Source organism: Erythrolamprus reginae, chromosome 5 (assembly GCF_031021105.1).
Source record: "Erythrolamprus reginae isolate rEryReg1 chromosome 5, rEryReg1.hap1, whole genome shotgun sequence".
NCBI lineage: Eukaryota > Metazoa > Chordata > Lepidosauria > Squamata > Dipsadidae > Erythrolamprus > Erythrolamprus reginae.
Genome location: NC_091954.1, coordinates 112,747,261 through 112,771,807, shown reverse-complemented (window position 1 = coordinate 112,771,807; position 24,547 = coordinate 112,747,261). Strand labels below are relative to the sequence as shown.

Below are 24,547 nucleotides of genomic sequence, written 5' to 3'. Positions count from 1 at the left end.
GAGGACTACCTGTACTATTAGAGGGCACAATTTGCCACAGGGCATCTTATAAAAATCTTGTTCCAATTTGTCACAACTCATACAAGAGTGCTTGGTCCATATTAAAAAGCCAAAAACTCTATAGTATATTTTTAAAACTCAGATTCTGCATTCTATGACAAGCGATAAATTTGCAGCCAAGTGAAGCCTCGTTATTGAACCATTATTGTCCTTTATTCAACATATTCCACATTATCTTTGGAGGGAGGATCAGCTCCGCCAATTCCCATTCCTTGCCACCCTTGAGCCACGGGGAAGAGCAGGCAGGGCCTCGCCCCACAGGGCCGATCTGAATCCAAACTCTGACTCGTCTCTTTTTCTTCGGCGTCGTTTTCATTCCACCTTCTTCGACGGCTCCTTCTCCTCTTCCAGAGAAGACGATGTCCCATGCCAGAGCTGTAGGAGGATGATCCCGTGACACACGTGGAGAGAAGCTGAGCTGTAAACCGTCGAGGGATACGTGTTCCACGAGAGCTCGACTAAACCTAGGATGAGCACTCTGGAGACGAGACCCAAGAGAAAAAAAACCACGATTTAGCTAAAGCGCTCAACAAAAAAAGGTGCCCAACTGCTAATAGGAAAGGAAGGAGCTTTCCTGTTATTCCCCATTAAGGGAAAAATATGTACATAAATGCAAGATGGATAGATTTTCTAGGCTTCATTGAGTGACCTGGAAACAAAGAGACTATTCCTGGGAAGAAATGTTGTCCCTTAGACCAGGACTCTCCAACCTTGGCAACTTTAAGACTTGAGGACTTCAACTCCCAGAATTCCTCCACTAGGTTTGCTTTGCTGGCTGAGGAACTCTGGGAGTTGAAGTCACTTTGTTTGTTTGTTTGTTTTGTCAAGTACGTTTTGGTGGTATACAAAGATATAACAATGTTTATATACATGATGCTAGTAAAAGAGAAACATTAGGACAGGGGACAGAAGGCACACTGATGCACTTACACACACACACACCTTATTGACCTCTTAGGAATCGGGGAGAGGTCAACAGTGGATAGTCTAAGGGTAAAGGTTTTGGGGTTAGGTGATGCTACTACAGAGTCAGGTAGTGAGTTTCATGCATCAACTACTCGGTTACTAAAGTTGTATTTCCTGCAGTCGAATTTGGAGCAGTTTACTTTAAGTTTGTATCTGCTGTGTGCTCATGTGTTGCTGTGGTTGAAGCTGAAGTAGTCGTTGACAGGTAGGATGATGTAGCAGACGATTTTATGGGCTATGCCTAGGTCGTGCTTAAAGCTTAAACAAGGCTTAAGGCTTAAGCAAGTCTTAAAGTTGCCAAGGTTGGAGAGCCCTGCCCTAGACTGTCACACACATGCAAAGGGTCTTCCTTCCCCTCCCATGTTAACCTTACAGATAGTCCTCCATCTTTAGTGACTCATTTAGTGACTGTTTGAAGTTGCAACAACACTGAAAAGTGCGACTTAAAACAACCGTCACAGCATCCTCCATGGCCACCTGGTCAAAATTCAGGCGCTTGGCCACTGCCTTGTTATTTATGACCGTCGCAGTGTCCTAGGCTTGCGCGATTCCCCTTTTGCCAGCTTCCGACAAAGTCAACTGGAAAGCCAGATTTACTTAACTAATGGGTTACTAACCAAACAACTGCAGTGATTCACTTAATGATTGTTGGCGAGAAAGGTCGTAAAATGGGGCTTATCTTCCTTGGCCACAGAAATGTTGGGTTCACTTGTGGTTGGTAAACCTACCTGTAAAATTCAGGACTACCTGTATCTTGGGATATATAACAAGCTCTTTGAGTTTTCCAGTTTAAAATAGTAGTAACAGGGCAACTTATTTTGGATAAATAGTTAGGATGAGCACTAGCAACCTGGGTACTTGAGCTGCTCATTCCTCTTCTCCCAATCCCATCCTCCTCTCCTGCTTCAATATATTCAAATAGATAGACAGATAAATAGATGGATGGATGGACAGATGGATCAATCTACCTACCTACCTATCTTTCTATTCTATCTATCATCTATCTATCTATCTATCTATCTATCTATCTATCTATCTATCTATCTATCTATCTATCTATCTATCTATCTACCTATCTATCTATTATATCTACCTACCTACCTACCTACCTATCTATCATTGCAATTTATAAGCCACCCAACTCCTTCCGCATTCTGGGTGGTGAACAACAATATAAAGCAAAATAAAAACTATTTAAAAATCCCTGATGGTAAAACATTCACATCCATTCAGCCAGGGCAAGATGGCATTGTTCACGGGCCCCAGGACTGCCTTCAAAGCCATTTTTTCACGGCCTTTCGGAAGGCCAGGAGGGTGGGGATCGTGCAGCTCTCCGGGGGGAGTTGATTCCATAGAGCCGGGGCTGCCACAGAGAAGGCCCTCCCATGCGGTCCTGCCAACCGACATTGTCTAACCGAGGGTACCTTGAGAAGACCAACTCTGTGGGCCCTAACCAGCCGCTGGAAGGTATGTAGCAGAAGACTGTCCCATCCATACCATAATCTGGCCCTAAACCATGTAGGGCTTTAAAGGTGATAACTAACACCTTGAATTGCGTCCGGAGACCAATTGGGAGCCAATAATCAATATTATTTTAAATTCAACAGCCATTTTGTTCCCGATCTGTTTTGTTATTTTTAAACATTTCTACTTTAGACTTCGGGTAAAAAGTTGCCTTAGTTACTGTAAGGCAGCTGATATTAAATTTAATTTTGTTGGATGCTATTTTTTCCTCTCCTACAAGATTATATTTGATTTGGTTGGCTGGTACTATTTTAAAATATTAGTCATCTCTTCCTCAGTCCCCAAGCTCACAAATTTGATAAATCTTTTACAGGTAATCCATAATTGGCATCAGAATTTCCATCTTTAAGCAAGGTGGTGTTTAAGTGATTCATGCCCAATTTTACAACATTTTGTTACAGTTAAGTAAACCATTGCAGTCATTAAGTGAATCATGCAATCGTTAAGTGGATCTCCCCACTTAATTTTGCTTGTTGGAAGCCCGTTGGGCAGGTTGTAAATAGCGATCGCATGATTACAGGACACTACAACAGTCGCAAAAACACACTGGTTGCCAGGCACCCAAATTTGGATCGTGCCATTGTGTGGGGATGCCACTGTAAGTGTGAGGACCAGTCATACATCAGTTTTTTGCAGTGCTACAACTTTGGTCAGTAAACAAATGGGTTGTTGTGGACTGGCTGCATTTCACCAGGTTGATGGGTGTGTTTAACCTTAAATTACCAGTTAGGGAGAAAACTGGCCTCCCTTTATGCCCAAAAATAAATAAAAAACGGATAGCTGAATCTAAGTACAGTGTCACCTCTATGTACAAACTTAATTTATTCCATGACCAGGTTCTTAAGTAGAAAAGTTTGTAAGAAGAAGCAATTTTCCCGATAGGAATCAATGTAAAAGCAAATAATGTGTGCGATTGGGGAAACCACAGGGAGGGTGGAGGCCGTTTCCTCCCAGGAGATTCCTAGAGAGGCCCCACAGAGGCTTCTCCCCGCCTTTTCTGGCCCTGTTTCCTCCCAGGAGATTCCTAGAGAGGCCCCACAGAGGCTTCTCCCCACCTTTTCTGGCCCTGTTTCCTCCCAGGAGATTCCTAGAGAGGCCCCACAGAGGCTTCTCCCCGCCTTTTCTGGCCCTGTTTCCTCCCAGGAGATTCCTAGAGAGGCCCCACAGAGGCTTCTCCCCGCCTTTTCTGGCCCTGTTTCCTCCCAGGAGATTCCTAGAGAGGCCCCACAGAGGCTTCTCCCCGCCTTTTCCGCCTGTTTCCTCCCAGGAGATTCCTATAGAGATCCCACGGAGGCTTCTCCCCACCTTTTCCGGCCCTGTTTCTTCCCAGGCGATTCCTAGAGAGGCCCCATGGAGGCTTCTCCCTGTCTTTTCTGATTACAGTTTCAGAGGGTTGGGTTTGTAAGTGGAAAATGGTTCTTGACAAGAGGCAAAAAAATCTTGAACACGCGGTTCTTATCTAGAAAAGTTCGTAAGTGGAGCCGTTCGTAGGTATTGCTCAATTCTCACTCGCGCAAGTGCTCTCACACAACGTTTCATTTGCTGTGCATGCGCATAAGTTAAATCTTGCGCATGCGTGCAAGGAATTTCTTACTGGGACAGAGCACCTGACCACACAGCTGCCAGAAACCAGCAGCGCAACTCGCATCTTCCCTCCAACTAATGCACAACGATCCCAGGACAGAGAGAACAAGGGCAGTGCTGGCTCATGTGAAGAGGCTCTGAAATGTGATAAAAGAATCCTTGGCTTTGATGCCCCCCCCCAAAAAAAGGTCCTGGAAGATACATACTTCAGGAGGTGGGCCAGCTTCCTGGGCGGCGTGCACCAGAGGAGGTAGGGCAGAGTGTGGAAATACCAGACGTAGAACTGGTAATGCAAAGAGCGGCTGAAGCAAACGCCAATGAAATTCGAGGTAAAGAGAGGGAAAATGATTTGTGGCTTTCGGTTAAGGCAGTGCTGCTCAATTATTTTCTACTACGCACCCCCCCCTAAAGATTTCACATCACCACCCCTTCAACTCTCCCCCCAACTCTCCACCACCCCCTCAACTCCACCGGGACGATTCGGCATCTGTTTTCCCATCCGGTTCACTTAATGCAGAGGTCCCTTTAAGACTTTTGGACTTTTCCTTCCTAGAATGGAGAATTCTGGGAGTAGAAGTCCACAAGTCTTAAAGTTGCCAAGTTTGAAAACCTCTTGATTGAACGCAGTGCTTCTCAGTTATTTTCTGTTATGCCCCCCCAACTCTCTGCTGGGATGATTGTTTGCAATATTCAGCATGTTTTCACTGAAAAAACTCAAGCGGCTTATCAGCGTGATTGGGGTATACTGTAATGTGTTTAAGTGACCCCTTAATTTATTTGGCTTCATGATGTGCCTCGACAACATTTTTAGACACAGTAAACCAGTAAACCAGTGGTTCTCAACCTTGGGGTCAGGACCCCTTTTGGGGTCGAACAACCATTTCACAGGGGTCGCCTAAGACCAGGGGAAAAGACTAATTGGAATTTATTTTTACAATCCAACCAATCAGGTGTTTACAATGGGGGTGTCCCTCTGGCATTCCTGCCAATCAGCTTAAAGCTCTGTTGGGAAAATTGGTGCTAGACTTATGGTTGGGGGTCACCACAATACGAGGAACTGTATTAAGGGGTCGCGGCATTAGAAAGGTTGAGAACCACTGCTCCTCGTCTACCACAGTAGTCACATAAAGCCAAGCGCTACGTACGCTTCGTCATATTTTCTCATCTTAGCTTTCAGGAGACTTACATTTGTCTCACTATCTCCGACTCTCTCCTCCTTTCTTTTCATCCCTGTTAAATACACCGCTCAAAAAATAAATAAAGGGAACACTCAAATAACACATCCTAGATATGAATGAATGAAATGTTCTCATTGAATACTTTGTTCTGTACAAAGTTGAATGTGCACAACAGCAGGTGAAATTGATTGTCAGTGTTTCTTCCTAAGTGGACAGTTTGATTTCACAGAAGTTTGATTGACTTGGAGTTATATTGTGTTGTTTAAATGTTCCCTTTACTTTTTTTTGAGCATTATATTTTTCCATGGTGTCTCTTAAGGGTTTGTTATCTCCATTTCGTATCTCCTGCTCTGTGCTGTGTGCTATTGTTCGGTGCAAAAAACCTCCAAGTCTTCGGAGAGGGGCGGCATACAAATCTAATAAATTATTATTATTACTACTGCCTACAGCAAAAAAAAAAGCACATTCCCCAGGGTCATGTGCCCCTCCTGTCATCGCTCCATGCCCCCCCCCCAAGGAGCCCCACACCACTATTTGAGAAGCATCATGTTGAGGAAATATTGCACAGCGCAAACTCAAAACAGGGGCATAATAACATTGCAACGGATGTTGAACTATACTAGTCTTAGCGACTTTGAGACTTGTGGACTTCACCTCCCATGGCCGGCTGGGGAATTCTGGGAGCTGAAGTCCACGAGAATTAAAGTTGCCAAGGTTGGGTTACCTCTGGACTATACTCTTAACTGTGAGTAATCAACTCTTCCCTACTATCCACCAAGCAAGAAAACCTCATGTTGAGTGAAAGGATATGATTTGCTGAAAGAGGTTCTGGGTGGTCCTTCCTCTTGGCTGGATCCTTTAACAGGCTCAAGATGTTTTCATCAGATCTGCAAGGGACCAGTAAGAAAATGGGTTGGTTTTGTGGTGGACTATTTGACAGGCTTAGTCCCATCAATACGCAAGATCCCGAGGCGATGTCTGCTTTCGTTCCAAAGCTGTTGACTTTGCACAGGAGGACAAATCCAACAAAATCCAACACAAATGCAGCAAAAATAATTTTATCTCCAGTAGTGAGTTTCACTTACCTTTACGACTGGTTCAAGAACGTGTGCGTGCGTGCGTGAACAATACTTCTGCGCATGCACAGAGTGTTTTTGGTGACATCCGGCTGGGATGCTTCCCGCTGTCACTATCAATTCACCCAAACTGGTGCCAACCAGTAACAACCCAACACTGTGTCTCTCCATTTCTGGTAGAAAATTTAAAATTACTCCCATCAAAGTAGAAAAGCAGGACTAGAGGTGACAAGATAGCAGTGTTCCAATATTTGAGGGGCTGCCACAAAGAAGGAGAAGTCAACCTATTCTCCAAAGCACCTCAGGGCAGGAAAAGAAGCAATGGGTGGAAACTAAACAAGGAGAGAAGCAACTTAGAACTGAGGAGAAAATTCCTGACGGAACAATTAATCAGTGGGACAACTTGCAGTTAAGCAAGTTAAACATATGCCTTCTGCCTTATCAGTCCCAGCGACTGGTTAGGCCCTACAGAGTCGGCCTTCTCCAAGTCCTGCCAACTAGACAATGTCGCTTGGTGGGGCCTTCTCTGTGGTGGCTCTGGCCCTCTGGAATCAGCTCCCCCTGGAGATTCGTACTGCCCACACCCTCCTTGCCTTCCACAAGAGTCTTGAGGCTCATCTATGCCACCAGGGTTGGGAGGGGGGAATAGATCCTAGCCCCCTGGCCGACAAATATTACGTGTGATTGTTATCTGAATGGATATGATTGATTTTTTTAACAAAATTGGAGATTTTAGATAAGTTTTAATTAATTGGATTTCATTGTTTCCTTTTATATGTTGTGAGCTGCCCCGAGTCCTCGGAGAGTGGCGGCATAGAAATCCAATAAATAAATATAATGTAATATAAGTATAGTATAGTATAGTATAGTATAGTATAGTATAGTATAGTATAGAATAGAATAGAAATGGAATATAATATAATATAATATAATATAATATAATATAATATAATATAATATAATATAATATAATATAAAATAAAATAATTGTTGTGAGCCACTCCGAGTCTTCGGAGAGGAGCGGCATACAAATCTAATAAATAATAACATAACGTAACATAATACAATATAATACAATACAATATAATATATAATAAAAGTTGTTAAGTGAATCATGCTCCAGAGGTTGTAGTTGGTTCATCACTGGAGATGTTTAAGAGATCGGACAGACAGCCATGCCTGGAACGGTATGCTTGAGAAGGGGGTTGGACTAGAAGACCTCCAGGGTCCCTCTCAACTCTGCTATTCTGTTAAAGCCTGGGGCAATGCCAGGGAACGGGCCTCCTCCCCCACCAACTGCCACTTCTCACCTGTGCCACCTGTTGAGGGCAAAGAGAGCCAGGACTGTGATGTGGAAGATCAAGAGCGCCAGGTGGAAAGCCCGGTGTTGGAAAACTTCTTCGGGCAGGAACCTCCAATTCACGGTCCACTTGAAGAGGAACTGGCGACCCAAATCAAAGGAACGGGACACGTATCCCACGGGGTTCTCCATCAGGAAGGGCAGGCCCAGGGCCACCTGCAAGAGACGGACAAGCTCGCAATGTCTACGGAGATTCTCGGCCATCCAGGTTTTATTGCCCCACTGTTAGATAATTGCTAATAAAGTCAGTTGCTATTACGCAATCTTGAAGGGGGGGTGGAGAGAGAAAGAAAATAAGAGAAAGAAAGAAAGTGGGGGGAAAGGAACAGGAAGGAAGGAAGGAAAAGAAAAAGAGAGAAAGAAAAGGAAAAGAAAGGAAGAGGAAGGAAGGAAGGAAGAGAGAAAGGAAAGAAAGAAAGAAAGAAAGAAAAAAGAAAGAGAAAGAAAGAAAGAAAGAGAAAGGAAGGAAGGAAGGGAGAAAGGAAAAGAAGAAGAAAAAGGGAAGGAAGGAAAAAAAAGAAAAACAAGGAAGAAAAAAGAATGAAAAAGGAAGAAAAAAATAAAGGAAGAAAGAGGGAGAAAGGAAAAGAAAAAGGGAAGGAAGGAAGAAAAAGAAATAAGGAAGGAAAGAAAGAAAGAGAAAGAAAGAGGAAGGAAATGAGGAAGGAAAAAAGAAAGAAGGGAAGAGGAAGGAAAAGAAAAAGGGAAGGAAGGAAGGAAGAAAAGAAAAACAAGGAAGAAAGGAAGGAAAAGAAATAGAAAGGGAGGGAAGAAAAGAAAGAAGGAAGGGAAAAAGGAAGGCAGGAAATAGTAAAGAGAAGGAAGGGAAGAGAAAAAGGAAGGGAAGGAAGGAAGGAACTTTATTTTGTCATAATTATCAAATCAACTGACTGACACCAATGGCTTTCCACATGAGCTGAGATCCTGAAACCCTTCAGCTCAGACGGAGGGTGTAGGATGCCCTGGTGTGAGATAAAGGCCATTGATGGGAGTCGGGCCATTGGTCTTTCCGCTTACGCAGCTCTTCCCAGCCTCACCCCCAAATCTTGCCCCACCCAAAGAAATGCAGGGTCCCGACAGTCTCTCCCCCGCTTACCTGGAGGGCAGCACAGATGGCGAGCTTTGGGACAGCCCCGCGCAGGCCAAAGCGCCGGAGGAGAAGGAAGAGAAGCCCTGGCGCAAAGAGGAGGATGTTCATTTTGACAGACACCGCCAGGCTGAAAGGCAAAAGGGAGGAGGGAGGTTAGGTGGTGGTGGGAGTGGTCCACAACCGGGTCACTTAGTCACAGATTCTGAGGAGGACAAACCGGGCCCGTCGTGGTATTTATTCACTTATTTATTCATTCGACTTTTATATCACCCAATCCCATAGCATTCAGGGCGGCTTACAGCAATACAAAGCCAACACAATTCTAGGCTGCATTAACAGAGGGAGCAATTCCTCTTCCATCTTTTATTTATTTATTTATTATTTATTAATCAGATTTGTATGCCGCCCCTCTCCGCAGACTCGGGGCGGCTCACAGCAACAATAATACAATATAAACAAATCTAATATTTAAGTTAATTTAAAACCCCAATTTAGAAACCAATCATACATACTAGCATACCATGCATAAATTTTATAAGCCTAGGGGGAGGGAAAGTATCAATTCCCCCATGCCTGACGACAGAGGTGGCTTTTAAGGAGCTTACGAAAGGCTAGGAGGGTGGGGGCAACTCTGATATCTGGGGGGAGTTGGTTCCAAAGGGTCGGGGCTGCCACAGAGAAGGCTCTTCCCCTGGGCCCCGCCAAACAACATTGTTTAGTTAACGGGACCTGGAGAAGGCCAACTCTGTGGGACCTAACCAGTCGCTGGGATTCGTGCAGCAGAAGGCAGTCCTGGAGATATTCTGGTCCGGTGCCATGAAGGGCTTTATAGGTCATAACCAACACTTTGTAGTGTGACCAGAAATTGATCGGCAACCAATGCAGACTGCGGAGTGTTGGTGTGACATGGGCATATTTAGGAAAGCCCATGATTGCTCTCGCAGCTGCATTCTGCACGATCTGAAGTTTCCGAACACTTTTCAAAGGTAGCCCCATGTAGAGAGCGTTACAGTAGTCAAGCCTCGAGGTGATGAGGGCGTGAGTGACTGTGAGCAGTGACTCCCGGTCCAAATAGGGCCACAACTGGTGCACCAGGCGAACTTGGGCAAACGCCCCCCTTGCCACAGCTGAAAGATGTTTCTCAAATGTGAGCTGTGGATCAAGGAGGACGCCCAAGTTGTGGACCCTCTCTGAGGGGATCAATAATTCCCCCCCCCCCCCCCCCAGGGTAATGGACGGACAGATGGAATTGTCCTTGGGAGGCAAAACCCACAGCCACTCAGTCTTATCAGGGTTGAGTTTGAGTCTGTTGACACCCATCCAGGCCCCAACAGCCTCCAGACACCGGCACATCACTTCCACTGCTTCGCCGACTGGACAAGGGGTCTGTCACCACCTGGAGTTTCCCCAGCCCTTCTTGAAATCTGGACTTCTCCTTCCTTGTTGCCTATGAGATTTTGAGTTCCCCTCGATCGATAGGTTGGTTAAGTAGAGTAACCAACATCCCTGTGAGAGGGATCCTGGAGTCCTAGTGGACAAACATTTAAATATGAGCCAGCAGTGTGCAGCAGCTGCCAAAAAAGCCAACACAGTTCTAGGCTGCATTGACAGAGGGAAAGAATCAAGATCATGTGAAGTGTTAATACCACTTTAGAAGGCCACACTTGGAATTCTGCATTCAGTTTTGGTTGCCACAATGCAAAAACAATGTCGCTTGGCGGGACCCAGGGGAAGAGCCTTCTCTCGGGCGGCCCCGGCCCTCTGGAACCAACTCCCCCCAGAGATTAGAATTGCCCCCACCCTCCTTGCCTTTCGTAAGCTGCTTAAAATCCACCTCTGCCGCCAGGCATGGGGGAATTTAGATGTTCTTTCCCCTAGGCCTCTACAATTTTATGCATGGTATATGTGTATGTATGTTTGGTTTTTATAATAATGGGTTTTTAACTGTGTTTAGTATTGGATTATTATTATATGCTGTTTTATTACTGTTGTTAGCCGCCTCGAGTCTGCGGAGAGGGGCGGCATATATATATATATATATATGTTTTTTCTTATGTCGGATGACCCTGGTATATTTCCAAGGAACGTCACAGGGTCATCCGACATAAGAAAAAACATATACCCCTCCCTGGTACAAAGCTGGATGGATTCAGATCGGATGGGTCTAATTGCTAGCTCTCTGCTTTACAATGCAGAAGCTTCCCAGATCGAATCCCAGTAAAAGAATGGGTGTGGCCAGCTGATGAGGCCTAATAAGGCCGAAATAGATCTATCCTGGTCTCCCTTAATTTTAAATTCCAGCTATAAACATTTAACACACATATATATATATATATATATATATATATATATATATATATATATATATATGCCGCCCGTCTCCGCAGACTCGAGGCGGCTAACAACAGTAATAAATATATATATATATATATATATATATATATGTATGTATGTATGTATGTATGTATGTATGTATGTGAGTGAGTGAGTGAGTGAGTGAGTGAGTGAGTGAGTGAGTGAGTGAATGAATGAATGAATGAATGAATGAATGAATGAATGAATGAAAAGGATATTGAGACTCTAGAAATAGTGCAGAGAAGAGCAACAAAGATGTTTAGGAGATTGGAGGCTAAAACATATTGCAGGAACTGGGCATGGCTAGTTTAATGAAAAGAAAGACCAGGGAAGACAGGATAACAGTGTTCCAATATCTCAGGGATTGTCATAAAGAAGAGAGAGCAAAACTATACTCCAAATCACCTGAGGGTAGAACAAGAAGCAATGGGTGGAAACTAAACAAGGAGAGAAGCAACTTAGAACTAACAAGAAAATTCCTGACAGTCAGAACAGTTGATCAGTGGAACAGCTTGCCTCCAGAAGTTGCGAATGCCCCAACATTGGAAGTTTTTAAGAAGATTTTGGATCACCATCTGTTTGAAGTAGTGTAGGGTTTCCTGCCTAAGCAGGGGGTTGGACTAGAAGACCTCCAAGGTCCCCTCTAACTCTGTTGTTTTGTTGCTGTTGCTGTTGCTGTTGCTGTTGCTGTTGCTGTTGTTGTTGTTGTTGTTATTATTATTATTATTATTATTATTATTATTATTATTATTATGTCAGTACAACACAGCAAACGAGATCACTTTGCTGGATTTTGTATTTCAGCACCAGTCGGGCGCTTCCCAAGCACCTAGGATTGCGTGATGTAGCGGCAAATTATGTTTGCCGATCCCAGTAAAGCGGCCTTTTGCAATTGACAAATGGAGATTTATTTATTTATTTATTTATTCATTCATTCATTCATTCACTCAATTTTTATGCCGCCCTTCTCCTTAGACTCAGGGCGGCTTACAACATGTTAGCAATAGCACCCTTTAACAGAGCAAGGCTATTGCCCCCACAATCTGGGTCCTCATTTTACCCACCTCGGAAGGATGGAAGGCTGAGTCAACCTTGAGCCGGTGATGAGATTTGAACCGCTGACCTTCAGATCTACAAGTCAGCTTTGTCAATTCCAATGGTTTTCAAATGTTCACTGAGATCCTTTGGCACTGCGCCCAGCGTGCCAAGTACCACTGGGACCACTTTCACTGGCTTATGCCAGAGTCGTTGCAGCTCGATTTTTAGATCTTCGTATTTCACTAATTTCTCTAGCTGCTTCTCCTCAATTCTGCTGTCTCCTGGGATTGCGATGTCGATGATCCATACTTTCTTTTTCTCCACGATCACAATGTCTGGTGTGTTATGCTTCAGAATTCAGTCAGTCTGAAGTCGGAAGTCCCACAGTAGTTTTGCCTGCTCATTTTCGACCACTTTTTCGGGCTTATGATCCCACCAGTTCTTTGCCACTGGTAAATGGTAGTTCCGGCACAAGTTCCAGTGGATCATCTGTGCCACAGCATCATGTCTATGCTTGTAGTCAGTCTGTGCGATCTTTTTGCAGCAGCTGAGTATGTGATCGATTGTTTCATCTGTTTCTTTACAGAGTCTGCACTTTGGATCGTCTGTTGATTTTTCAATTCTGGCTTTGATAGCATTTGTTCTAATGGCCTGTTCTTGTGCCGCCAGTATTAGTCCTTCTGTCTCCTTTTTGAGTGTTCCACTTGTAAGCCATGACCAGGTCTTTTCTTTATCCACTTTGTTGTTGTTGTTGTTGTTGTTGTTGTTGTTGTTATTATTATTATTATTATTATTATTATTATTATTATTAAATACCTCTCCCAGATGCTGCTTTGCACTTGCCCCCCCCAATCCCACCCCATCAGCAAAGGGAGAGCTCACCTGAAGCAGAAGCTGCCCCAGGACCAGCGATCCTCCAGGAAGAGATTGACAGCCAGGAAAAGGAAGGCCATGGCCACGGGGTCATTGAAGAGGCGCAAGACGAAAATGGAGTGGATGCGGTAGGAGGCACAGCACATGAAGAAGAACACGTAAGGGGGGACCTGAGGAAGACAGGAGGAGAAAGAAAAGATATAATGTATGCTGTGGTTAGCTCTGGCCCTGCTCCTGCCCCAAGGACTGTGGATGTGGGGGAGACATCCACATGCTGCAGGCCTGTTTTGCCCCCGGTGTAATCTGCTGATGAAGGCTCCTCTGACCAAGAAGACATGAGTGACAGGGAGGAGGAGAGTGTGGCAGACAGCTCAGAAGGAGATCAATTATCTCGCTCCTCCTTGGATTCAGAACAAGAGTTAATGATACAGCCACGCATGCAGAGAGCGATGCATAGGCAGCAACAACGGAGAGATTATTATCAAAGAAAATGAGGCCACCTGTGGTTGGGTGGGGCTGTGGTCATTAGTGAGGCTGCTATAAATAGCAGCTTGTGGGTTTGGCCATTGTGGAGGATTATCTGATCGTTGTGTTTCGTGACTGCTTTACTGACTTTGACCTTTTGTGTGCTGCTTTTTCCCCGCTTTGAAACTAAACCAGGGCAAAGTGTGTTTCACTTTGTGAAAGAAGAAGGACTGTGAATTGCCTCACAGCTGCAAGCTAAGTATCACAGAACTGATAAGGGACTTGTACAAATTACCAGTTTGTTTGGAGACGAGTGCTCTTTGCTATACCAAAAGAGGGCTTAGGTTAAGTGAATTTTCATTATAAAGAACATTGTTTTGGATTTTCAAACTTGTGTGTGTCTGAAATTTGTACCTGTGAATTTTTGGGAGGAGTGTACCAGAGAGCCCGACAGAACAATGTATAAGAATGGAGAGAAGATAATGAAATTCGAATTCTTGATAACAATTTTTGTCCCCCCCCTTCCCCTATATTGCTATTGTCATAATTAAATTTAAGACATGAAATAGCTGAAATGAATTGATTTTCTTTGTTGTTTTGAAGAGAAGTAGATTTGGAATTTTTTTTTCTTTTTAAAGAGCAGTTTTATTAAAATGGGGGTTAAAAAAACATGAATGAGACAAGTAAGTATATAAGAAATGGATTGAAGCACTATGGCATGGGTTTACTAGGAAAAAAGTGAACAGCCAATGGAAATTTTGATAGTGTTTTGAACTTGAATATTCGAGAACAGAAAATGATCTTTGATATCCAGATGACAAAATTAGAAAAGGAGGTAGCACAAGATAAATAATGTATACTGAAACAAAATAGATATATAATTAAGAATTTTAATTTTAATTAAGAATTTGGTGATTGATACTATACTGTATTGAATTGAAATTTGAAGGTGTGTGTTTTTTGTATGTTTGTAAGGGTGGAGAAAAAATTAAAAAATCACACAGCCAATACAGAATTCTATCCTATCCTATTCTATCCTATCCATTTATTTATTCATTCATTTATTGGATTTGTATGCCGCCCCTCTCTGTGGACTCAGGGCGGCTAACAACAGTGATAAAAACAATATGTAGCAACCCTATAATAAAACAACTAAAAACCCTTATTATAAAAACCAGACATACATACTGACATACCATGCATAAACTGTAGAGGCGCAGGGGGAAAGAATATCTCTATTCTATTCTATTCTACTCTACGCTACTCTCTTCTATTCTATTCTATTTGGGGCCATTTTTACAAAAATGGGAAGTGGGGGCAGGGCTCCAGAAAGCCAAAAGTGGCTGTCAAAAGTCAAGGTTCCCTATACTATATTCCCTATACCCGGACCTTCTTCACAATAGCAAAAAAGTCCTTTTTAAAAAAAAATAAAATCTGCCTTAACTCGCTGGGTGCATTGCGCACCAAAAACCTCATTAAATGAATAAGTTGTGACTTTGAGCAATGGCATTTCCTAGAGTTCTCGCTCCTTGCAAGGGACCTTTGCTTTTAAGGCCAGTGGTTCTCAACCTGGGGATTGGGACCCCTTTGGGGTCTAATGTTTAATGAAAAGAAGGACCGGGGGAGAGATGATAGCAGTGTTTCCTTATCTCAGGGGTTGCCAGAAAGAAGAGGGAGTCAACCTATTTCCCAAAGTACCTGAAGGTAGAACAAGAAGCAATGGGTGGAAACTAAACAAGGAGAGAAGTAACCCAGAACTAAGGAGAAATTTACTGACAGTCAGAACGGTTGATCAGTGGAACAGCTTGCCTCCAGAAGTTGTGAATGCCCCAACGCTGGAAGTTTTAAAGCAGATGTTGGATAACCATCTCTCTGAAGTGGTGTAGGGTTTCCTGCCTAAGCAGGGGGTTGGACTTGAAGACCTCCAAGGTCTCTTCCAACTCTATTGTTGTTGTTGACCATTTCACAGGTCACCTAAGACCCTGGGAAAAGACAAATTTCTCCTGGTGTTAGGAACCCCACCTTCCTTGCCTTCCGTAAGCTCCTTAAAACCCACCTCTGTCGTCAGGCATGTGGGAATTGAGACTTTCCCTTCCCCCTAGGCTTATAAAATTCATGCATGGTATGTCTGCATGTATGATTGGTTCTTTAAATTGGGGTTTTTTAAATTACTTTTAATATTAGATTTGTTTATATTGTCTTTTTACTGTTGTTAGCCGCCCCGAGTCTGTGGAGAGGGGCGGCATACAAAGCTAATAAATAAATAGATAGATAGATAGATAGATAGATAGATAGATAGATAGATAGATAGATAGATAGAGAAACAAACAAACAAACAAACAAACAAACAAACAAACAAACAAACTAACTAACTAACTAACTAACTAACTAACTAACTAACTAACTAAAGCTTTTATTCTGGCGCCTTGGAACGTATTTTTACAATCCGACCAATCAGGCGTTTACAGTGGGGAGTGTCCCTGTGACCTTCCTGCCAATCAGCTTCAAGCTCTGTTGGGAGAATTGGTGCTAGACTTATGGTTGAGGGTCACCACAACATGAGGAACTGTATTAAGGGGTCGCGGCATTGGAAAGGTTGAGAAGCACAGTTTTAGGTCACATGCAATACGTTCTTCCTGGCCTACTGCAAAGGGAATCCTCTTAGGTGCTTCCAAAAATGCTGTCGCGGCTCCTGACCTTATTGGTGCGGCTGTAGATGCGGAAAACCAGCAGCAGGGTGGCCAGGTACAGGGTGGCAAAGAAATACTGTGCGGCGCGGATGTTGGTGCCTCGGTCGGTGGCATAATACAGACCCATGAAGATGTAAACAAAGCCCGCAGGGTACCTGCAGTGAAAAGAGAAGATAGGGGAGATTGAAAGAAGAACGTTCGGACACTGCAGGTACTACAAAATGCAGCCACGTGAGCTGTCATGGCCTCCCAAGATATGTCTACGTCTCGTCAATACTACGCGAACTGCATTGGCTGCCGATTGGTCTCCAAACGCAATTCAAAGTGTCGGTTATGACTTATAAAGCCCTACTTGGGTTAGGACCAGATTACTTACAGGACCGCACGAATCCCAGCGACCGGTTAGGTCCCACAGAGTTGGCCTTCTCCGGGTCCCGTCGACTAAACAATGTCGTTTGGCGGGACCCAGGAGAAGAGCCTTCTCTGTGGCGGCCCCGACCCTCTGGAACCAGTTCCCCCCAGATATCAGAGTTGCCCCCACCCTCCTTGCCTTTTGCAAGCTCCTTAAAACCCACCTCCTTAAAACCTTTCTGTCTGTCGTCAGGCATGGGGGAATTGAAATTTTTCCCTTCCCCCTAGGCTTATAGAATTTATACATGGTATGCCTGTATGTATGAGTGGTTTTTTAAATTGGGGTTTTTAAGATTATTTTTAACATTAGATTTGTTCACATTGTCTTTTTATTGTGGTTAGCCGCCCCGAGTCTTCGGAGAGGGACGGCATACAAATCTAATAAATACAAATACAAATACCGCCTTCTGCCCCAGGTATTCCAACGCCCGGTTAGATCCCACAGAGTTGGCCTTCTCCAGGCCCCATCTGCCAGACAATGTCATCTGGCGAGGCCTAGGGGAAGAACCTTCTCTGTGGCGGCCCCGGCTCTCTGGAATCAGCTCTCTCCAGGGATTCATGCAACCCCCACCCTCCTGGCCTTCCGCAAGGTCTTAAAAGCTCATCTCTGCCGGCAGGCTTGGGGACATTGAGTCTAGCTCTGTCCAATGTACACTGTTCAAAAAAGGGAACACTTAAACAACACAATATAACTCCAAGTAAATCACACTTCTATGAATTTAAACTGTCCACTTAGGAAGCAACACTGATTGACAATCAATTTCATATGTTGTCAGCATGTTCAACTTTGTACAGAACAAAGTATTCAATGAGAACATTTCATTCATTCAGATTTAGGATGTGTTATTTAAGTGTTCCCTTTATTTTTTTCATTAGCATACTTCTTCTAAACAGCACAGCGGGGACAACGTAACTGAATTTTTCAGAGTATAAGATGCACCTTAGTTTTGGGGGTGGAAAATAGAGGGAAGAATCTGCTAGCCATCTCGCTAGCGTCCTTAGTATGGTCACCTTCATCTTCCTGAGCTATCCAGAATCATTGGAGGGGAGGGCTGTTGGGTGCCATATACCGTATTTTTCAGAGTATAAGACACACCTTTTTCCTCCCTAAAAGTGGCTGATAATTTAGGTGCATCTTAGATTAGATTAGATTTATTGGATTTATATGCCGCCCCTCTCCGCAGACTCAGGGCGGCTCACAACAATGGCAAAAACAGTACATATCTTATATTCTGAATGTATCTTTTTTACCCCCCAGCCCTAACTAGCTGCTAACAATCTCTTACCTTGCAGACTCTTTCATTGTTACTCTTTGCGAAGAATGTTTCCCAAGCCCTAAGTCTTTGCAGGGTTTTTTCCATTGCTCTACTTGCTCCAATTGTTTCTTTCCAGGTGCTAATGTTGTTCCCAGCTCTTACTGGCTTGCAAGCTCTTTCACTGTTACTCTCTCCGAATAAAGTTTTTTTTAAAGCCCTAACCATGTGTTGGCTAAGGACGCTAGCCAGATGAATACCTGGTAAGCAGATTCTTTTCCCCGTTTTCCTCCCCCAAAACTAAGGTGCATCTTATACTCCGAAAAATACAGTAAGCTTGATAAATTATATTGGTGGTAGTATTAATGATGACGTTGGATCCACAAAAGCTTTAGAAAGGTTAGAAGTTTATAGGTACTCACACAAGAGGCCCCGTGTCCCCCTTTAGTTGGGTATAATCCAGGGTCCCGTTCACAACTCCCTCCACTTCATCCATGTAAGCTTTCCAGTCGATCTCAGTATCTGCGGGGACAATGCAGAGATGCTGATCAGCTCAGCTGCCCTAGGTGGTCTGCGAGGTTTCTAAAGTAGTAAAGTTTCTAAAGTACAGTGATACCTCGTCTTACGAACTTAATTGGTTCCGGGACGAGGTTTGTAAGTAGAAATGTTCGTAAGATGAAACAATGTTTCCCATAGGAATCAATGGAAAAGAGATTAATGCGTGCAAGCTCAAAACTCACCCCTTTTGCCAGCTGAAGCGCCCATTTTTGCGCTGCTGGGATTCCCCTGGGGCTCCCCTCCATGGGAAACCCCACCTCCAGACCTCCGTGTTTTTGTGATACTACAGGAGAATCCCAGCAGGGGAATCCCAGCAGCGCAAAAATGGGCGCTTCGCTGGCAACGGAGGTCCGGAGGTGGGGTTTTCCAGCGAGGAACGCCTCCGCGAAATTGCAGTATCACAAAAACACGGAAGTCCAGAGGTGGGGTTTCAAGGACTTCCGTGTTTTTGTGATGCTGCAATTTCGCTGAGGCGCCCCTCGCTGGGAAACCCCACCTCCGGATGGGGTGCCAGTGAAGCACCCATTTTTGCACTGCTGGGATTCCCCTGCAGCATCACAAAAACACGGAAGTCCGGAGGTGGTGTTTCCCATGGAGGGGAGCCTCAGGGGAATCCCAGCAGCGCAAAAATGGGTGCTTCGCTAGCAACAGAAGTCTGGAGGCGGGGGCTTGCGTTTGTAAGGTGAAAATAGTTTGGAAGAAGAGGCAAAAAAATCTTAAACCCCGGGTTTGTATCTCAAAAAGTTTGTATAACGAGAGGTTTGTAAGACGAGGTATCACTGTACTCTAAAGCAGTGTTTTTCAACCAGTGTGCCGTGGCACACTAGTGTGCCGCGAGACATGGTCAGGTGTGCCGCGAACCTCAGAGAGAGAAAGAAAACAAGAGAGGGAAAGAAAGAGAGAGAAAGAAAGAAAGAGCAAGAGAGAGAGAAAGCAAGCGAGAGAGAGAGAAAGAAAACAAGAGAGGGAAAGAAAGAGAGAGAGAGAAAGAGAGAAAGAAAGAGCAAGAGAGAGAGAAATAAAACAAGAGAGAAAGAAAGAGAGAGAAAGAAAGCAAGAGAGAGAGAAAGAAAGCAAGAGAGAGAGAAAGAGAACAATAGAGAAAGAAAGCAAGAGAGAGAGCAAGAGAGAACGAAAGCAAGAGACAGAGAGAGAGAAAGAGGGAGGGAAGGTGGGAGAGAGAAAGACATAGAGGGAGGTAGGGAGGGAGAGAGAAAGAGCAAAAAAGAGGGAAGAAGGGAGAAAGAAAGGGATGGAGAGAGAGAGAAAAAAGAGGGAGGGAGAGAAAGAGGGAGGGAGAAATAGAGCGAAACGGAGGAAGAGAGAGAGAGAGAATTTTTTTGTCCAAACTTTTTTTAGCCGCCCCCCCCCCACACACACACACTCAATGTGCCCCATGGTTTTGTAAATGTAAAAAATGTGCCGCGGCTCAAAAAAGGTTGAAAATCACTGCTCTAAAGAAGATGGGCGGTTAAGAAATAGGAAATATAAATCCATAAAAATAGCCCGAAAGAATTCTTCTCTTTGATTTCACCATCCCAGAGCCAAGTTCAGTTAATCAAAATGCGAAGAAATGGACTGTTAGAAAATTTGGGACAAATGGTATAAATGAAAATGAAATGAAAGAAACAAAATTATATAAGTAGCATAGATGATACTGATGAATATATATAGTTGTGAAGAATGAATTGTAGACAAAAGTGTGGGATAGATGGAAGACGTCTAAAATCGAAAACTGTTTATTGTGCAAAGGTAAAATGTTTAAAATATAAGCTATTTAACTTTAATAATCTTAATATTAATCTTAATATCTAAATATTAATCTTAATAATCTTAATATTAATTAAAAATTGATTTATTTTTTTTAAAGCGCCTAGTGCCAACCAGTTTTCTCCTGCTAAACTACATGATCATGCTTCGGACTGGTTTTTCTGTAGCCAGGGAGACAGGTGACTTTTTTAAAATATATTTTTCTTTTTAGCTTTTTAGCAAAAGTCATTGTTGCCAGTGTTGAGCACTATGGTAACATTTCCTAAACAAATTGACAAACTACAATTGTGATGATACGATGCGGCAAGTATTTGTGTTCAATGTGTGATGCAGTCCTCTGGAGCAGTGTTTCCCAACCTTGGCCACTTGAAGATATTTGGACTTCAACTCTCAGAATTCCCCAGCCAGTGAATGCTGGCTGGTGAATTCTGGGAATTGCAGTCCAAATATCTTCAAGTTGCCAAGGTTGGGAAACACTGCTCTAGAGGGATAGAATACAACATACCTATATTTTTCAGAGTATAAGATGCCCCTTTTATCTATTTATTATATTTCTATGCCGCCCAACTCCCCAGGGACTCAGGGTGGCTCACTAGAAAAACGAATATGAATCGGTATAAAAACATTTCAATTTAAAATAATTGCAGCCATCCAGATATTCATGGTCGACCTCGCTAGCCATGCCCCTCCCCCAGGGTCAATGGACCCAGGCCTGTTGGAAAATCAAAGTCTTTATGGCTTTCGGGATGGTCAATAAGGTGGTGGTGGGGGGTTAATCTGGATCTCAGGAGGTAGCTGACTCCAGAGAGTCAGGGCCACCACAGAGAAGGCTCTTCCCCGTGGACCCACCAGCTGACACTGTTTAGCTGACGGGACCCGAAGAAGACCAATGCTGTGGGAACCTACCAGTTGCTGGGAGGTATATGGTAGAAGGTGGTCTCAAAGATACTCCGAGTCTTCTTGGTTATTTAAATAACCAAGGAGAATCAGAATTTTATGATATTTGGCAGAAGGTTTATATTTGGTGGGGAACAAAGAAAAAGAAATAAATGGGATGTTGTATTATTTTGAATGTTTGAATTTAGTAGTTAAATCGTATTAGTTGGTGATTATCTATAATATAAATGTAATCTCTTCTTTCTTCTCTTAAAAATTTTTCTTTTTTCATAGAATCTTATAAACTTTTATATACGTTGATTTTTACTATTTCAAAATTGATAATATTACATACTTTATAGATGTTAAATAACAAAATACTTCTTTTTAAAAAAAATTATAATAATGACTTCTAATTTGACCGGAGCGACTGTAGCTCCACTAAATGTTGTATGTTATATTTGTCGTGTCTGCTTTTTTAAAATTAATAAAATATATTAAAAAAACAAAACAAAGATACTCCAAGTCCTCGGAGAGGGGCGGCATACAAATTTAATAAATAATAATAATAATACTCTGGCCCTGGGCCATGTAGGCCTTATAAAGGTAATAACCAACACCTTAAATTGGGATCGGAGATCAATAGGAAGCCAATGCAGCTCACAAAGAATTGATGTAGTGTGGGTGCATCTGGGCATACCCACAACAGCTAGCACAACTACATTCTGGACCAACTGTAGTTTCCAAACACTCTTCAGGGTAGCCCCATGTAGAGCACATTGCAATAATCCAGCTGTGGGTTGATAAGGGTGTGAGTGACTGTGAGAAAAACCTCTCAATCCAAGTAGGGTCGCAATTGGTGCCCTTGTTGAACCTGTGCAAGGGTCCCCCTAGCTACAGCTGCCAAGTGTTGATCTAATCTTAGCTGTGAGCCTAGGACACCCAAATTGCGAACCCGTTCTGAGGGGGCTAATTTCCCGTTTTTGCACTGCTGGGATTCCCCTGAGGCTCCCCTCCTTGGGAAACCCCAACTCCAGACCTCTGTGTTTTTGCAATGCTGCGATTTCACCCAGGCTTCCCTCGCTGGGAAACCCCACCTCTGGACTTCCGTTGCCAGCGAAGCGCCTGTTTTTGCGCTGCTGGGACTCCCCTGCTAGCATTCCCCTGCAGCATCACAAAAACATGGAAGTCCAGAGGTGGGGTTTCCCATGGAGGGGAGCCTCAGAGGAATCCCAGCAGTGCAAAAACGGGTGCTTCGCTGGCAACGGAAGTCCAGAGGCGGAGCATCCCAGCGGCAGTGGTGGGTTTGTAAGGTGAAAATAGTTTGTAAGAAGAGGCAAAAAAATCTTAAACCCCGGGTTTGTATCTCGAAAAGTTTGTATGACGAGGCGTTTGTAAGACCAGGTATCACTATACTAAATTTAGTGTATGTACAAAAGCCACAAGGATCGGGAAGAACCACTGAGGCTATCAAAAGTGTGGTGTGTAAACACACACATACAAACACACTTTGTCAGTGCAAGAATCGAAATTCAACCTGGATTGATAGCTGTCCAGTGTTCCCACTGGAGTAATCCTTTGGAAATTGGTTCACTGTCAACTGTCATGGACTCTTTCCCCTCTAACATTCAAGTAGCTAACATGACAGCTTGTGTGAATGCCCAAAAGGTAGGTCCTGGAGTAGGGGGAAGAACTGGTCCCTGAGGCACAAGATTTCAAGATACGTAACATCTGAATGTCTCTTTTTACCTCCCCGGGTGTTTCCTTGCACAACCCTGCAATCCTAAATAGAGAACTTATTTACAAGATTTGGTTTCCAAACCATTTAGTTTATCCATTTGCACCAAAGACAAATTCCTTGTGTGTCCAATCACACATGGCCAATAAAGAATTCTAGAATAGGAATAGAATAGAATAGGAATGGAATAGAAATAGGATAAAACAGAATAGAATAGAATAGAACAGAACAGAAAAATGGAATGGAATGGAAATAGAACAGAATATGGAATGGAACAGAATAGAATAGAACATGGAATGGAAATAGAATAGAACAGGACAGATCATGGAACAGAACAGAACAAAACAAGGAATTAAATGGAATGGAATGACATAGAATAGAACACGGAATGGAATGGAACAGAGCAGAATAGGAATTTTCTATTAGTAGAAAAAGAATCAAAGCACAATGTCCAATTAAAATTGTAAATGAGATGAGACACATCCTTTCCTTTTTGCCTTCAAGATGACGGGCAGAAAAAAAAATTTTCGCCACCTTTCTAGCAATTGACACGCACCCACAGAAGGGATAAGGGCGCAGCTCTATAGACCAGTGGTTGTGAATCCTGGCAACTTTAAGTTGCATGGATTTGAAACTCCCAGAACCCCCCAGCCAGACATCTTAAAATTGCCAAGGTTGACAAACACTGGGTTTAGACCAGGGGTCTCCAAGCTTGGCCACTTAAAGCAGTGTGTGAGTCGAAGTCGACACACGGTTTCAAGTGACCAAGGTTGGAGACCCCTGGTTTTAGACTATGCGCCAGGCACCAATTCTATTTTTGGCGCCCCCTCCCCTCTCCACCCTTAAGCCGGCTCCCCTCCGCTCAGCCAAGATTCTAGTCCTGAAGATTCACCCATGCAGCCAAATGCCCTTCCTCCTTGCAGACTCCCCCACTTGCCCCTCCCTCCCACCAACGAGGCGCCCTCCCGATGGGTCTGGCCAAGTGACCCCCATGACCTGCACGGATGATGGGACCTGGAGTCCATCCCTTCCACCACCACCACCACCACCCATCCCGCCCGGCGACTCACATGCCACCCTCTGGATGACCCAGAGGTTGACCCCCACTTCGGCCAAGCAGAGGCAGGCGGCCACCAGCGGGGTAAAGCGAGGCTCGAAGAGCACCAGGTGCTTCTCCTGCCAGGCCCGGCGTAAGGCCCGGAGCAGGACCGGGGAGCCCGGCCCCGCCGACCCCTTCCTCCGCAGCCCAGGCGCCGGCGCCATAGCCCTGTGGGGACCCGCCGGTGCCACCGCCAAAGCGCTCCCCGCGCCTCGCCTCGCCCGGCGTCGACAGTTCCGGCCGCGGCAGTGACACCCCACCACACACACTTTTCCACGGCAGTTTGCTTGGGGTTCCGCAGCTGCGGGGTTTCCCGGTGGTGCCCCCTCCCGCTGGAGATCAAATAGAGCCAGCTCGGCATTACCCTCGGTGTGTGTGTGTGTGTGTGTTTGTGAAAGTCTGCTCCTGGACGGGTAGTTTTCTTTGTGAGGTATTTTTTGCCCAAGATGCCAAGAACCTTAGGGCTCTCCTGATGGTCTCCCTTCCGCACCTTAGCCCCTAGCTACCGAGAAGTGATTCCACCGCAAAGGTGTAAGATTGTGCTCGATTTGTACCTGCAACCTTGCGGGCGTCCATACTTTCT

General features: G+C 44.2%; 1 protein-coding gene across 2 annotated transcripts; it reads right to left on the bottom strand.

Moving 5' to 3' along the window:
* Window positions 1-191: 191 nt before the first annotated feature.
* ALG3 (ALG3 alpha-1,3- mannosyltransferase) lies at window positions 192-24,179 on the bottom strand. Of its 2 annotated transcripts, XR_011559254.1 has the most exons (10): window positions 23,936-24,179; window positions 18,346-18,445; window positions 16,267-16,414; window positions 13,114-13,274; window positions 8,845-8,965; window positions 7,699-7,904; window positions 5,750-6,199; window positions 5,233-5,695; window positions 4,341-4,972; window positions 192-538 (listed from the first exon to the last, which is right to left on the bottom strand). XR_011559254.1 is itself a non-coding variant. In XM_070753745.1 (9 exons), the coding sequence occupies exons 1-9, from the start codon at window positions 24,126-24,128 to the stop codon at window positions 373-375; spliced, it is 1,317 nt and encodes a 438-aa protein (XP_070609846.1). In that variant the 5' UTR covers window positions 24,129-24,178; the 3' UTR covers window positions 192-372. The 2 variants fall into 2 exon arrangements, 1 of the variants encoding a protein (XP_070609846.1); XM_070753745.1 differs by lacking the exon at window positions 5,233-5,695 and having other exon boundaries at window positions 4,341-4,485; window positions 6,123-6,199; window positions 23,936-24,178.
* Between the last annotated feature and the right edge of the window lie 368 nt (window positions 24,180-24,547).

What these genes read in the sequence shown, in the direction of transcription:
- ALG3 (XM_070753745.1), bottom strand. Translation starts at nt 24,128, where the DNA reads ATGGCGCCGGCGCCTGGGCTGCGGAGGAAGGGGTCGGCGGGGCCGGGC. An exon ending in AGAACCTCTTTCAGCAAATC is followed by an intron (nt 4,486 to 6,122) that starts ATATCCTTTCAC and finishes ACCGAAAGCCAC; the next exon opens with AAATCATTTTCCCTCTCTTT. An exon ending in AAGCTGGCCCACCTCCTGAA is followed by an intron (nt 539 to 4,340) that starts GTATGTATCTTC and finishes TCTCGTCTCCAG; the next exon opens with AGTGCTCATCCTAGGTTTAG.